Source organism: Zosterops lateralis (genome assembly GCF_965231275.1).
Source record: "Zosterops lateralis genome assembly, chromosome: Z".
Taxonomy (NCBI): Eukaryota; Metazoa; Chordata; class Aves; order Passeriformes; family Zosteropidae; genus Zosterops; species Zosterops lateralis.
Window position 1 is genome coordinate 65,551,296 of NC_139800.1, and position 14,274 is coordinate 65,565,569.

Genomic DNA, 14,274 nt, shown 5'->3' on the forward strand with positions numbered 1-14,274 from the left:
GACTAAAAGTTGCAATATTTCTGTATTTTTACAGAAGACTTGTCCCCATTCCCAGTCCCACAACAATCCATAGCATTTTTCCTGTTCCCCAAAATTAGGCATAATCTGTTAACTGAGGAAGAACAGAGATGGTCTTGATCTACTTGTTTTTAATCCTCCAAGGAACCCAGTTTTTCTAAAATGCAGAAGTGAAAGTCTAGTTTGTAAACTTAACTCTGTCAGGAAAAGGGGAGTTGTGTTAACTTTGTGCTGCCTCATTTAGGAACAAATATTGCTCATATAATATACTCAGTCTAAGGCTAGAAATCATAAAAAGCAGAACAGTCCCATTTTAAGATGGGTGGATAAGCAGATAGGAGTTAGGGAACCCAGTCTTCAACTTCCTAATGGTAGTGGTCATCTGATTTCCTAGTAGGACTTTAAAAAGTAGTCTGCTTTACCCAAAATACACACAGAGCTTTCCTTGTTAGTTTGACTAACTAATTTACATTTTATATATTTGAGCTCAATATTGCCCTTTTCAGAAGTCCGTCTTGTCTTTCCTTGTAAGATCCCTTGCAAGATACTTTAAAATAGCTTTACATTTTGGGTTCTTGGATCGGGAAAGTTTGATAAGCAATGCCACTAAGATTCTTTCTCACACACACAGGTCAGACCACTTCTGAAAGTATTTAATTTCAGACCACAGTAAGCTATATCCCACAAGACTTAACCTCCACATTTTTCAGTTGTCTGTAGTCTAAATCTCTGACTAAGAAAGTTAAGCATAACATGATCATAACTTCACTGGAGTCATCCTCCTTTAGTTTATATCATGAAGATGAGGTACCGTGTACCAATCAATTCTCACAGAGCTCTCACTTTATTTAAAGTTTCAGAAAAATTACTCATCATTCAACAAAATCCAGGAATAATTTGAGCCTAAAAATCTGTGGACAATTATGGTCTTTTATGTCACAAGCATATCTTCCATTCCTGGTATTTTTCCCCACGTTGCAACTAGCTTTAGCACTTCCCTAGAATGAATGTGCCTTAATAATCTCTAACCATGTCCAGCTGTTTTCCTCCACAAAAACCCCTTTGCACATAGCATCTGTTTCCACATTTCATACCCCATGGCACTTCATTAGCTCACAGGGATACCATTTAACTAACTACTCAAAATTTAGGCCAGACACTCCAAAGATAACTTGTATAAACTCTTACATCAGCAGAAGGAAAAACCTCTGAAGACATGTGTATATAATCATGGTCAATTACAGCCTTAGAACACAGGACTTCCTCTCCTAAACATTTCTGTTTTAGAGAATCTGCATACTGCTCACACTGAAAGGCAAGAATTCTCCCTGATAGTGAAAAGAGAGCAGGAGGGATGTATGTGTGCACCCAGACAGTCCTTTCCTGCAGAATCCAACATCCCTCTGGAATGAACCATGGAGTGACATGGGCAGGGTCCTGTCCTGGCTGAACTGATGCTGTGTTTGAGGGGTGGACTTGAGCACGGACACTACCACAGAGGTTATCCATGGATGTGAAACAGGCAGTGTGATTAAGCCAAACAGTTAAAGCCTTTCTGGTATGGAGGACAATGGCTGAAATGTCAATGGCGGGGTGCCAGGCATCTTGAGCCTATCAGTCCCCCAAATCTACCACGGCAAGAGCCATGTGCACACAGTGGGGGATCAACCATTGGATGGCTGGAAGCACCCTTTGTACCACACCACTGTCCTGGGCCTTGAAAAGTAGGTCTTATTGGGGCATAGTACACCAGAATTTACTGAGTCAAGCAATGGGATTAGTTTCCAAAGCAACCTCATAGACACTTGGGCCAAAGAGCATGGCACTGAGTGGGAATATCACATTCCCTGTCATACACCAGCCTCTGGAAAGATCAAGTAATGCAATAGATGGTAAAAGATCACACTCAAGAGCAGTGGGCAATGGGACCTTCACACCCTGGGGTGCACATTTAGCAGTGGCCACCTGGTCAATCAGCACCCAGGGAACACTCATTGACCTGGTATAGCCCAGTCTAAACTTTTGCATATTGTACAAGGGGATAGAGTTCCTGTAGTGAACAAAAATAGGCTGGGGAAGAGTCTGAGTTATCCCTACTTCAGGCAATGGTAAACCCATCCCTGGGATTGCTTTTGCTCAGGAACCTAGATGCAGGTGGTAGGTCCTGTGAAAGGACAGAGAAGTCAAGTATGTTTCAAAGGGATTTGATCTGGGGAAAGAAGAGCCTATGAATTAAATTAGTTACTGTGAAACACTGTGAATTATCACTTCTATGACGGCCCTGTGCCCATCACCACACTGGTGACCCTGTGGTACCTGTCTGTGCCATGCTGGATTTGGGGCTCTGACCCCAACTCCCTTTTGATCACACATCAATGAAAAATGAACTTTGATGGAACCATGAGCCCAGCAGTGATGGATTCAGAACTGCTTTCCACATGCAACAGTCCAACACCACACACCTTCTTTCCTGCCTGAAAACTTGTTCTGACAGAGGGAGCCCAGGATCACACACTCAGTGAACTCAATGGGCTTTTATAGGAATGGTCCGTAATTTAAGGGAATGTTACCTTTGTGCGTTTATGTACCAAAAGAGAGGAAAGTGATGAGAGTTTTGTGAAGTGGGACTTAGCATTATAGAAATTATATAGAATAAGGGGTGCCTACTGTCCTGAATTCAGCTGCAATCCAGTGAATTTTCTTCCCAGCATCTTTTGGATTCAGTGTGAGAATACAGCTGGTAACACATGGGTGTTCTGCTTGTTCCTGAGCAGTGTTTATGTTAAACCCAGGACTTTTCAGTACCTCACACTCTACCAGTGAGGAGGTGTGCAAATGATTCCTGATGGTTGCTCTTTGTCATAGGTGATTTATTTGTGATGTTTGAGTTAATACAGTTGTCTAATGGTTGCTCCCTGGAACCCCCTCTTCTCCTCACCATGGTTCAATCCTAGGTTGTTTACAAGAAGCTCAGTTTCTGTCCATCACCATGTTATATAACTCTGGGTCCTGCCTATCACCCTGGAAACTTCTAGGAAAGGTCTCGGGTGATTGGCCAGGCCCTGGGGTTCCTCCTCCCCAAAGTTATGTTATTGGGTTTTGTTATGATTGATGTACCCTGAGCCACTCCCTGGATTCCTGTTATCGGTCCTTGCTCTACCCCTCCCCTGTGTAACACCCACAGTTAAAAGTTGCTGCACTCAGGTGTCTGGTGTCTCTTGGGAGCATCAGCCCTGAGGAATTAACTCCTCAGTTGCTCAAGCTTTGGAGAGTCCCGTCTCTTCCTTCGCTCGCACCATAGCAGTGGATCTGCCTGGCAGGCTGAAAGGCCCCCGTGTTGTGGCGGCGTCAGGGCTGGCCAGCACCGGCAGCGCTTGGGCGACACCCGCCGCAAGGAGGTGTGGCAAGAAGCCAGGACAGGTGATCCAAGCTGGCCAAAGGGATGTTCCATATCATAGATTAGAATGTCCAGTATATAAACAGGGGGAAATTGGCCAGGAGGGCTGATCACTGCCAGGGGGGAGGCTAGGCATCAGTCAGCAGGTGGTGACTAGTTGTATTGTGCTTGGTTTTTTTTCTCTTCTTAAAAAAAATTGTGAAGATAATTATATTTTATTATAATCATCATCACTTGCATTATTGAATTTTATTTAGTTTAAATTATTAAACTGTTCTTACCTATACCCACAATCTTTATCCTTCCTGATTATCCTTCTCCACATCCCATTGAGAGTGGGGACTGAGGGAGGGGCTGGATGGTGCTTAGTTACCAGCTAGGGTGAAAACACAACATTTTGATTGCTCAAAGTCTCATCCAACCTGGGCTTGAACACTTCCAGGAATGTGGCATCTGCAAGTTGTCTGTACAGCCTGTGCCTCCACTACCCTCTTAGTGAAGAATTTATTCCTAATACAGAATAGCATAGAATTAAGACAATTGCTTCACTATCATAAATAAATGGTTTACTAAGGCAACCAGATTTCAAAAAGTGGACAATTCTTTTGGAAAAACGGTAAGTCTCCCACCCACCCCATTTGCTTATGTTCTTACATTTTTAACATGGGTGCTAATGTCAGACTTGTAGGATATGTGTGAAAAGAGATTTATTGTTACATAGATAGATGCAAGGCAGTTACATGCATTCCAGTTCCAAGAAAAGCAGGCACGCAGTTCTATTCAGCTTTACCTCTTAATTTCTTGCTTGTATCTTCACTTCAAAGCTGCTGTATGGTGTCCATCTGCACTTGTTTTAAGTACAACTACGCAACGCAACAGCGACTCCAGATGTCAATTTATTTCTTTTTCTTCCCTTTACCTTTCTTGCCTCCCTCTCCTTGCTGAAGGCTTTGATCACTACCTCCCATCTTCTGAGTTCTTGTTTTCAGTTTGGGAATGGTTTCTGCAGCATACAGCATCACTGATTTACCTAAAATACAGTGAGAGATCAGTGCATGCCTAGGAACGGATAGAAAGCCTAGGATCTGCTTCCTGCCCCTGGTATAGCAAGCAGCTTGTGAAAATTTCTTGGGGGAAAGAAAAAAAGTGCAGGACTGATATATGTTACATTAGACTGGAAAAGCCATATAACCTGACAATCTCCAAAGTGTCTACATGCTTCCTGCTACTCTTTCCCTCCACCTCCTACTGGTCCAGAACACTGGGGACAGGATGATCAGATGAAAGCTACATGCATTTTTACAAAGGCACTGCTGCCTTCCAGCAGGACTCTGGTTTTAAATCATCTCCCTCTGTCAGTAGGCTTATGCTACCATATACCCAACACTCTTCTTGCTCTTTCCTTAAGATATATATACTGTTTCCCTTTTACATAGGGATTCATCTTCAGAAAAAATGTAAAAGATTGAATTGTCATTCAAGATGAATAATTCCTAATAAATAGTTTAGGGCAACCACTTCACTGTTAATTTATGAAAATGGTCAGTGGAAAACTCAGTTGAACTCAGTATTGTGTTTTATCAATTTATCATCCACTCTGATGCCCAGATGATGTATGTATCCTAAGAAAACAGTGGAATTTAGCCATCTGAGCACTAAACTGTTTTAAATGTCAACCAAGCAGTAAGCCAAAACTGAATAGATGGTTTATTCAATGCAGCACTCACACAACGTTCCCCACAAGCCCCTCCAATGACACTGCTGCAGAAGCAGCAGAATCAAAGGCAACAGCATTTTACAAACTCTATTCATTGCTCACAACTTAATTTTGTTGACTTATACAGGCAACAAGATTTAATGTTAAACTGTAGGATTTATAAAACGGACTGTTAACATAAAATAAACCACACCTTTCTGGTTTATTAACAGGTGAGGTACCTAAACCCAGGCACTCTACTCACGTGTTGGAAACTGAGGCAAGCATGGGTTGCCATCATCTTGTTTGAGCTGGATTCGTACTCTACCTCTGTACTGCACATCTCTGTTCCACTCTCTGGGATACATCTTGTTTTTCTGTCATACAAAAGGAGAAATGCATCATAACGTGCATTGGAAGATACAACTGTTTCAGAAGCACTGTGGAAAACAACTCCTGGTATTGACCAATTTTGTGAGTACCTTACAGAGACCCTTTTACATCCCTAGTGGTCTGGACCACAGAGAGACAGGTTTTTGTTTTATCTCCACTGCTACAAACCCTTCTGGACACCTAGGGATAGCAAGTGATAGGTCACAGTCACTGCTTTTGGTTAATTATAGCCTCCATTGATGAAACATCACAAGTTTCTCAGTACAGATGGTGCGCACTGCCCAGATGCTTCTGAAAAACAAAGTGATTTTGTACCAGGCTTTTGGGTACTTCTGGATGAGGACCTATATTCTTCTTAGTAAAAACAACACTGTTCTAAATTATATCATTATTTCAGGAAATGACCTGTGAAGATACCTCTCTAGAAATCCAGACTCATTCCCTAAGGAAAAAGTAACCACTAAATTATTTAAAGAGCAAGCATGTACTGCAACAAAAAGCAAACATTCTTTGGTTGAAACATAATTCTAAAGGACTAGAGGAAGGACTTCTTCCAAAGGAAGATTCATATTATCAGAATCCTATTCCTATACAAGACTCATTGCAAAGATCATCACCTTCCATTAAAAGCATTCATTTTAAAAAGCTTAAATTGCAGAGTTGAAGCTTGCAAAAACAGCTTTTATTCTGACACACTTTTAAGCATCCAGGAAAGTTTTCTAAGAAGGATGGTAAAGCAGAAGTAATTGCTTTATAAGCTTTAAAAGTCACATTGTCTGAGAGATCTGAGCTTTCCTGACTTGCATCAGTTTTCCAACATCTACTTCATGATTATGGTCAGTTATCATATAAAGCAAGGAGAGCTAGTAACAAAACTTTTGAACCACAAGTTATAAAGAAAGATATAATGAAAGAACAGAGACACATAGCAAATTTTAGGTTTTTTTGTATGTGGGGGACTTTTTTTTTTAATTACCTCTAGTAACACATTGAATCCTACTGCTGCACATACATCTTGGATTTCTGTAGATGTGGGATTTTCAACAGCCTGTTGAAACAATGTGTTAACATTAATTAGTTTCAACTATGACCTGCCTATACAAAAAATAGTTACCAGTTTCCCACTCTGTAACTAGGAAAAACTGATGGGGCAAAAGAAGGTACAAATCTAGTGTAGAAATCACCTGTCAGTGCTGCTGTGGTTTAGAAAATATTAAAAAAAAAAAAAAAAAAAAAAAGCTACAACATCAGGAAACAGATGAGATTGAGTTCAGTAGGACAGGAGAGCAGGTTAAAGAATTGCTTAGAAAAAGTAATTGAAATTAATTAACAGTTGTTGTATGTACAGAGATACCAAAAGCTGTGAAACAGCAAGAGCAAACTTACAGCAAGGACTGAGGGAGGAAAAACCCACAAAATTTCTATCCACAGGGCAGCAGATTCCTCGCATAGGTAGACCTTTGACTGGCAACTTGCATACTCAAGAAAGATTTTATTTAAAAAAAACCCACCAAACTCGAAGCAGTAAGGAAAGCCCTTTATATTCCCAGAACTGCTTGCTAAAACTATTAGAAGTGAGTGAGATGACAAAAACCTATTTTTGGACAGATTCAAAGCAGCAATAACTACCATGCCTGTGTGTCACATGCACACGACACAGAGCAGAGGCTCATACAGTCTGTCACCAGAACCCAATCAGTGGCTACCTTCTCTTTTCTGCATTGCTTCCAAATTCTGCAAACTACCTGTGTAGGCAGCTGAGTGCATTCAATTCCTCATTACTTCACCTGCTTGCTCAAAGTGCTGCTCACACGAAAGCAAACGCTTCAGCCAAGGGCTCTCCTACTAAATTCACATGCTGGCGTGAGGTTACCTTCAAATACACTGTAATTTCCACACCGTGTTGGAATGGAAAGATCAGAGAGATGTATCTAGCACTCTAGACACTGCTACATAGTGAAACAAATTGTCCTATTGCCCTGCCACCCATGAAATTACCTTGTCTATAGGTATCCTTCTTCCTTCTGCTATTGTCTTCTTGTTATTCAAATAAGCTGGATAAATGCAGATAAATCTAAGAAGAGGAAACAGTGAGTTTAGGCAAGCTATATCAACTCCTTAATGCTTATGTAGTATTTTCCTAGCAAAACAGAAAACAAATGTCATGGCAACAACAGAGAAGTTCCCACGGCAGTTTATAACAACCATTTATTCTCCCTAGACTGTTTAGTAAGATGCTGCAAAATCCCACTGTGATTTATCATGAACACAGCATGACACCGTTTCTTGGGGCACTGTGTACCAGGGATGGCACTACCCATTCTGAGAGAGAGAGGGGGGATAAAAAAAAAATAAAAATAAAAGAGAGAGAGAGAGAGAGAGAGAAGAAAAAGAAAAAAGAAGAAGAGGAAGGAAAAAAAAAAAAAAAAAGAGAGAGAAGAAAAAAAAAAGAAGAGAGGAACTGAAATAGAACTTTTTGACATATTTCTTACAACCTTGAAACCTGGAACATACATATTTCCCTGAAAAGAATTAACACTTCCTGAAAAGGTTTTACTACAATATTAGCTAACTAAGTTTTGCTTTTTTTTTTTTTTTTTTTTTTTTTTTTTTTTTTAAAATCCAGACATAGACCAACCCAGATGCGGGTACATTTATAAAAGCTACTGGAAAACTGCACTTAGAGACTTGCTTAAGATTTTTCAATAGATCTACACCCGTCAGGCACATACACAGGATCAGCGCGACAGAACTCCTATTATACTAACTAGACAATTAAAAAAAAACTAGATGAGAGCAAGGAGATGTGGAAGAAGGCCCGCACTGATTTGAATAAGGATCTATGACAGCATAAGAATATAGGGAAAATGAGTAAAAAATATGGTGCAGACAGATTCCAATGAGCTGAATGACAAAAGTGACAGGGATCACGTTCCTTGATGCCTCTAAAAAACCAAATCACCTCAACTCCTACTGCTTTCTCCTTCTCTCGTCCAGTGGTTTTCTCCGCTCTTTGCTACTGCCGTCCTCATGAGCCGACTAGGTCTGCGTTCTGCCCGGGAATTCCGGCCCCTTTCCTGACTTCCCAGCCACACAAGTGTCACCACCACCACCCCTCGTCCTGAGGGATTTAATTTCAACCACCATCACCCCTCGCTGCACAGGGATTAAAACCACCGCTCCTTGCTCCGCTCGCGTTCTCTTTTCAGCGAGCCCTGAGTGACATGTAACCAAACGAATTCACGAAAGACCCGACCCCGAACAAGCCGTGCCCACGGTACCTCTCCTTGTCCGCCGGGGACCCAACGCCGGCGGCGGCGGCGGCGGCCATGACAGCACAACCGCCCCCACTCCGCCCCGCGCCACGGCGACGGAGAGAGCCCACCCCCGACGGCCCGAGGCGAGAGCTCATTGGTTAAGAAGCTGTCTGTCAAACGCCGCAGCCTGTGAGAAGGCGCTACGTCGGCGTCGGGGCCGCCCGCGCGGCTTCCGCCAGGCTGAGGGAGGGGAGGCGGGAGCGGCGGAAGGGCGCCGGAGATCCGGGGAGGTGCGGAAATGTACGGAAATGTACGGAAATGTACGGAAATGTACGGAAATGTGGTGACACACCCCCTGAACAACAATGGGCCGCGGGCTCCGAGGGAACGCCAGGCCAGAGGGGGGCGGTGGGCCACGCAGAGTGTGTTCGGCCAGGCCGCCGTGTGGTGCCCTTCGCTCACAGAGCTCTGGCGGTGTTTGAATCAAAGAACAATCTAGCGAAGAAATGCGAGGAAATGTTTACTTGGCATTACCACAGTTTCCTGTACAATTACGTGAAAAAAATAGGCTAAAGCTTAAGAAGAAAACTGCGCGGTCAGTACTCGGTCCGATCCCGTGTCACCCCTTATTAAGGCTGTGGGTGAGGGGCAGGTGCGCCCTCAGCTCTGATAACACAGCCAGGGTCACTCCTGGGGGGGACACCAGCTCTGATAACACAGCCAGGGTCACTCCTGGGGGGGACACCAGCTCTGATAACACAGCCAGGGTCACTCCTGGGGGAGGCACCAGCTCTGACAGACCAGAGGTCGTGGTGCCGTCCAGAGGGACCCAGACAAGCTGGAGAGGGGCTGACAGGAGCCTCAGGCCGCTCAGCACAGGAACAACCAGGTCCTGCAGCCGGGGAGGAACAACCCCAGGCACCAGCACGGGCTGGGAATGCCCAGCTGGGAAGGAGTTTGTCAGGAAAGGCCCTGGGGCTCCTGCTGGACCCTGATCCAAAGATAAGCCAGGGATGTCACAGGGCCCTGTGACAAGGCCAGTGGTGTCTGGGGTGCACCGCGAGAACTGTTGCCGGCAGGGCAGGGGACAGGTGATCCTGCCCCATCAGGAGGGCCAGCCCAGCGCTGGGCTCCCCAGGGCAAGGCAGACACGGGCACAACGGAGAGAGGCCAGTGGATGGTCACCAGTGCTGAGAGGGACTGGAGCAGCTCGTCCAGGAGAAGAGAAGACTCAGGGGGATCTCACCAATGTACATAAATACCTGCAGAGAGGGTGCAAAGAGGATGGATCCAGGCTCTCTCCAGGGGTGCCCAGTGACAGAGGGAATGGGCACACACTGAAACACAGGAGGTTCCCCCTGAACATCAGGAAATTCCTTTTCCCTTTGAGGGTGACTGAGCACTGCCACAGGTTGCCCAGAGAGGTGACAGTGTTTCCATCCTTGGAGATACTGAAAAAGCTGTATGGGAGTGATCCTGGACTACTAGCTCTTGGTGGCCCTGCTGAAGCAGTGGTTGGACCAGATGACACTCAGAGGTCCCTGCCAGCCACAACCATTCAGCCACCCTGTGAATTTCATAGGTCATATTTTGTGCACTGTTATACTCTTCATACACCAGCAATGTACCAGGACAAAGAACTGAAGGTATCTATTCAATATTTATCTATGCTGGTGTTGTTTTATTTTTCTGCTCCACCAACACATCCAGCTGGCAATGAAATATTGAAGAGGGGATGCTAAGACTCAGTACATGCAGTGGTTTCCCCAGGGGAGAACTGCAGGTAATGTTCATGCAACTTGGAAGAGCTAGGAGTTATGGAGAAGCTTCAGAAAGAATCAGGGTGGCACAGATTAAAAAGTTATTGTCTATTCAGGTTTTTGAGTGACAAGCAGTTTTGCTGTCTTCTGTTTTTGCTCTCATTTTGTCAGAATGAACACACTGCACAAAGTACTGCAGAAAGCATGAACAGCATAACTGTGTGGCATCAGCAGGAGCAAGCAGCTTTTGGAAGTGTGACTGCAGCTGTCTGGGACCAGCTCAGCAACTTGGCAGCTCCTCACAAACATGACTCAACAAGCTCCTCAGCTGAAAAACAAGGTTATGTAAATGAGGTGTGCCAGTTATGAAGGATGTTTTTGAGGCAATACTTATCCAGTGCTAAAGACATGTTTTATGAGGATTTTCTCAGATTACCATCAAACTGACTGATAGAGGCAAACGTAGCTTTCTAAGAGGTAATCGGTTGTGATGCATGTTTTCCCCAATAGCTAACACCTGAGTTCCCACATTCCCGTGATTGGTGTAGCCCTAAGGTGGTTCCCTGCCCTTTTCCATATATCAAGTTAACCCTGCCCCTTCTTCTAGATCCCTCTATGTAAATCCCTGGTTGCCCCAGGCCCTCGCCTGCCACCCCTCGCCTGTCAGCCCACCTATTTGATTGTCAGTCAATACTTACTCCTTCCCTCTGTTCTAGCAAATTCCATGTTCTTCAACATCCTGTTGGTCCCCTCAAGTTGAATCTTCCCCTTGTGCTCCCCCATTGGTCACAGTTTTGTAAACCACTCCATACACTCCTCCCCTGTTGAGTCCTGATTTGCTATAGTGTTATACCCACCCCTTGTTCCACTCCCACTTAAAAGTCACGTTCCCCCTTTGTTTGGCGTCTCTCTGGCTCCTGAACCCTTCAGCAATAAATCTGCCGTGCTGGAACCTCAGACTGGAAGGCTCCTTCTCCTCCTTTACCTGGTCTGCGATGGTGCCTAGCATCCTAGAGCTGGTGGCTCTAAGGCTCTGCCTTTGGTAGAGCTAACTCCAAGGCAGTTCCCCACTCCTGGCACAGCACCGGTGTGCCCCCTGGAGCTAGCTGGGACACTGGTGAATTAAAGCGTGCATTGGAAATCCATTACAAGTAATTACTTAGATATTTTGTTGCTTAGCAACAAAATGTTCCTGTTTGCAGTAGCCTGATAATGGATTTCCTGTGTTTTTTATTTATTTGTACGATGTTTTTATCTTAAATCTCCATTACTTGCACACACTTGTCTATTTAATGACTTTTTACTGCGATCCCTAACACCTAAAAAGTGTCAGAGAGCTACTGTTACCTTGGGAGTTGTCCTGTTGTCCAGGTTTTCACTACTTAAATTACGCATTAGCCAACATGGGCAGAAACTTCCGTCAACTGCTTGTCACCCGCTTTTAGCAAGAGAGATGTGGGCTGTTGGGGAGGAGAGGGGTGCACAGTGTGTGCACAGGGTGAACTGTGGACAGACCAGGGTGCAATATATTCACTGTTTCTGTGCAGGGATGGAGTGTGTAATGCAAGTGGGGGTCGTGATGGTTCATTAACTGATCTCAGAGTGCAAGAACAACACAGAGGGGATTTCAGTGTTAATCAAAACAAATGCAGCTTTATTGAGTGCCAACACCAAATGAGATAGAACGATTAGAAAGGAAACAAAGGATAGAGAGAGAGAGAAAGAGGGGGGTAATAGCTACCAAGGGAGAAACAAAATACTCGTGGTCCAGCCAATAGATCTGTCTTCTTCCGTGGGATGATCACAAAGTCTTTGGTTAACTCAGGGGTCTTTATAGTCTTTTCGAGGTTCACTGGGTGGGGAACAGGCTGATATGTGGCGGGAACAGGTGCAGGACAGTACAGAAAATCAGTTGTGATCAAGTACAGACATGCCAGTTGCGAACAGGACAAGCCCGTCCCAACAGCGAGCAGGACCCATTGTTTCAGGACTGGTTCCCATGAGAAACCAGTCTTGGTCCAGTGAACACACCTGCAGGCAACACTTGGCAAACATTCAGTCAGGCCAGCATCTTTGTGTTAGAATTTTAAGGGTCTCAGTCCTTTGGGGGGGCTTGAATCTTCATCCTTGATGGTGGTCGTGAGGCAGATGAGGGATCTTTGGACCGTCTCTTACAGCAGGGCATGTTCATGATCTGACCATTGTATGGAACACGGTCATCCTAGACCTTGTTACAACACACACCTGCTGTCATTTGGGTTTGAACAATATGCATTGCCCTTTTCTTCTGAGACACAGAGGTCTGAATCCACCAAAAGGGTATGAACATAAATCTCCCTCTGCGGGACAGTGCTCTAGCAGGGTTTGAATCGAAGAACAACAAATGTAATCTTTTAGGAAGTAATGCTAAGAAATATTTATTTGGCATTGCCACAGCTTCATTTTTTTAAAATGGAAAAATAGGCTAAAAGTTAATGAAAAAGTATTAAATTTATTCCATACTATTCCCTTAGATTTCTATAGTGATTTTAGCTTCTTAGATTGTAAATCAATTCCTGGTGCATTTCTGGTGCCTCACCTTGAGAAACAGTGCTCTGAGAATAAGTTAAAGGCAGTAAACACAGCTGCAATTTGTGAGTACCATCATTGCATATTAAGATTGCCTCAGTCAGTCGACCTAATTCAGGGCACTGAGAAAGGTTTCGTGTATTTTAATGTTGCATTATTTGAAAATTGCCTGTTATTTTCTTTTCTTTAAATTCACATAGCTTTTAAATGCCAGCATGATTAATGGCTTATTTTGTAAAGCAGTATTTAAATTTAGTGTTGTAAAAGATACATAGTCTGTATCAGCATTTATGAAATACAAAGGGTACAAAGACAAAAATTATTTCCCCCATCATTTTCAGATGGAAAAATAATAGTCAGAAATGGTTTGTGGAATTACAGATTGGATCACTTGGTGAACATAACTGACCACACAGGGGAAGCATGAGGGATTTTTTCTGCAGATCTTCTTATTACTTACCAATGTCTTTTATGGGTGCTAGAATTCACAGTATTTTGAAACCAGGATGCTTAAAATGAAGCAGTGAGTAGAGACATGTCAGTTTAATCCCCATCATCACTGTAAAATGACTTCATTGAGTATATGGCATCCAATCACTGCATTTGTTCTAGTGCCATAAGAAATACATTTCAAAGTTGAATTCTGCAGATTTGCAGCCTGAGGAATTCAGAGACAGAATTAGGTCACAAAGCATTCCAGCTCAGGCACGCTGTAGCTGCATGCATTTCCTGAGTATATGCTGGCCCTGGACTCAGAAATTAAATGAAGCACCGTGGTGGTTTCAAGTTCACCAACTTCTGTTTCCCAAAATTAGTGTTGTGGTTTGAGTGCCTATTAGAATTATTTACTCTTTTTCTGCTGTGAGATAGGATTAGGAGCGAAGGAAAGCAGGCTCAAACCCTAAAAAGGTATAAAGACAGGTTTATTAACAAAACTACAAGAGAAAAAAAGGAATTAAGAATCAGAATGAAACCTTCAAAACATTTCCCCTCTCCCACAAATTCCTTTCTTTCTGACAACATGTAGAGACAATACTTGGAACTCTAGGTCAGTTTACCACTTATAAAATAGTCTTTCATCAGTTCTTTTAGAGAGATGTCTCTTTTGATATGTTACGGTAATTTCCCCACAAGAAAGAACAGTCCTTTTGTGGTTTTTAATTCTCAAAAAAGCAGTCACTCAGG

General features: G+C 43.5%; 1 protein-coding gene across 1 annotated transcript; it reads right to left on the reverse strand.

Annotated features, from left to right (window-relative positions):
• Nucleotides 1-4,105: 4,105 nt before the first annotated feature.
• On the reverse strand, nucleotides 4,106-8,863 carry SRP19 (signal recognition particle 19). The gene is made up of 5 exons (XM_083884094.1): nucleotides 8,786-8,863; nucleotides 7,503-7,578; nucleotides 6,481-6,552; nucleotides 5,377-5,488; nucleotides 4,106-4,445 (listed from the first exon to the last, which is right to left on the reverse strand). The coding sequence occupies exons 1-5, from the start codon at nucleotides 8,833-8,835 to the stop codon at nucleotides 4,312-4,314; spliced, it is 444 nt and encodes a 147-aa protein (XP_083740220.1). The 5' UTR covers nucleotides 8,836-8,863; the 3' UTR covers nucleotides 4,106-4,311.
• Between the last annotated feature and the right edge of the window lie 5,411 nt (nucleotides 8,864-14,274).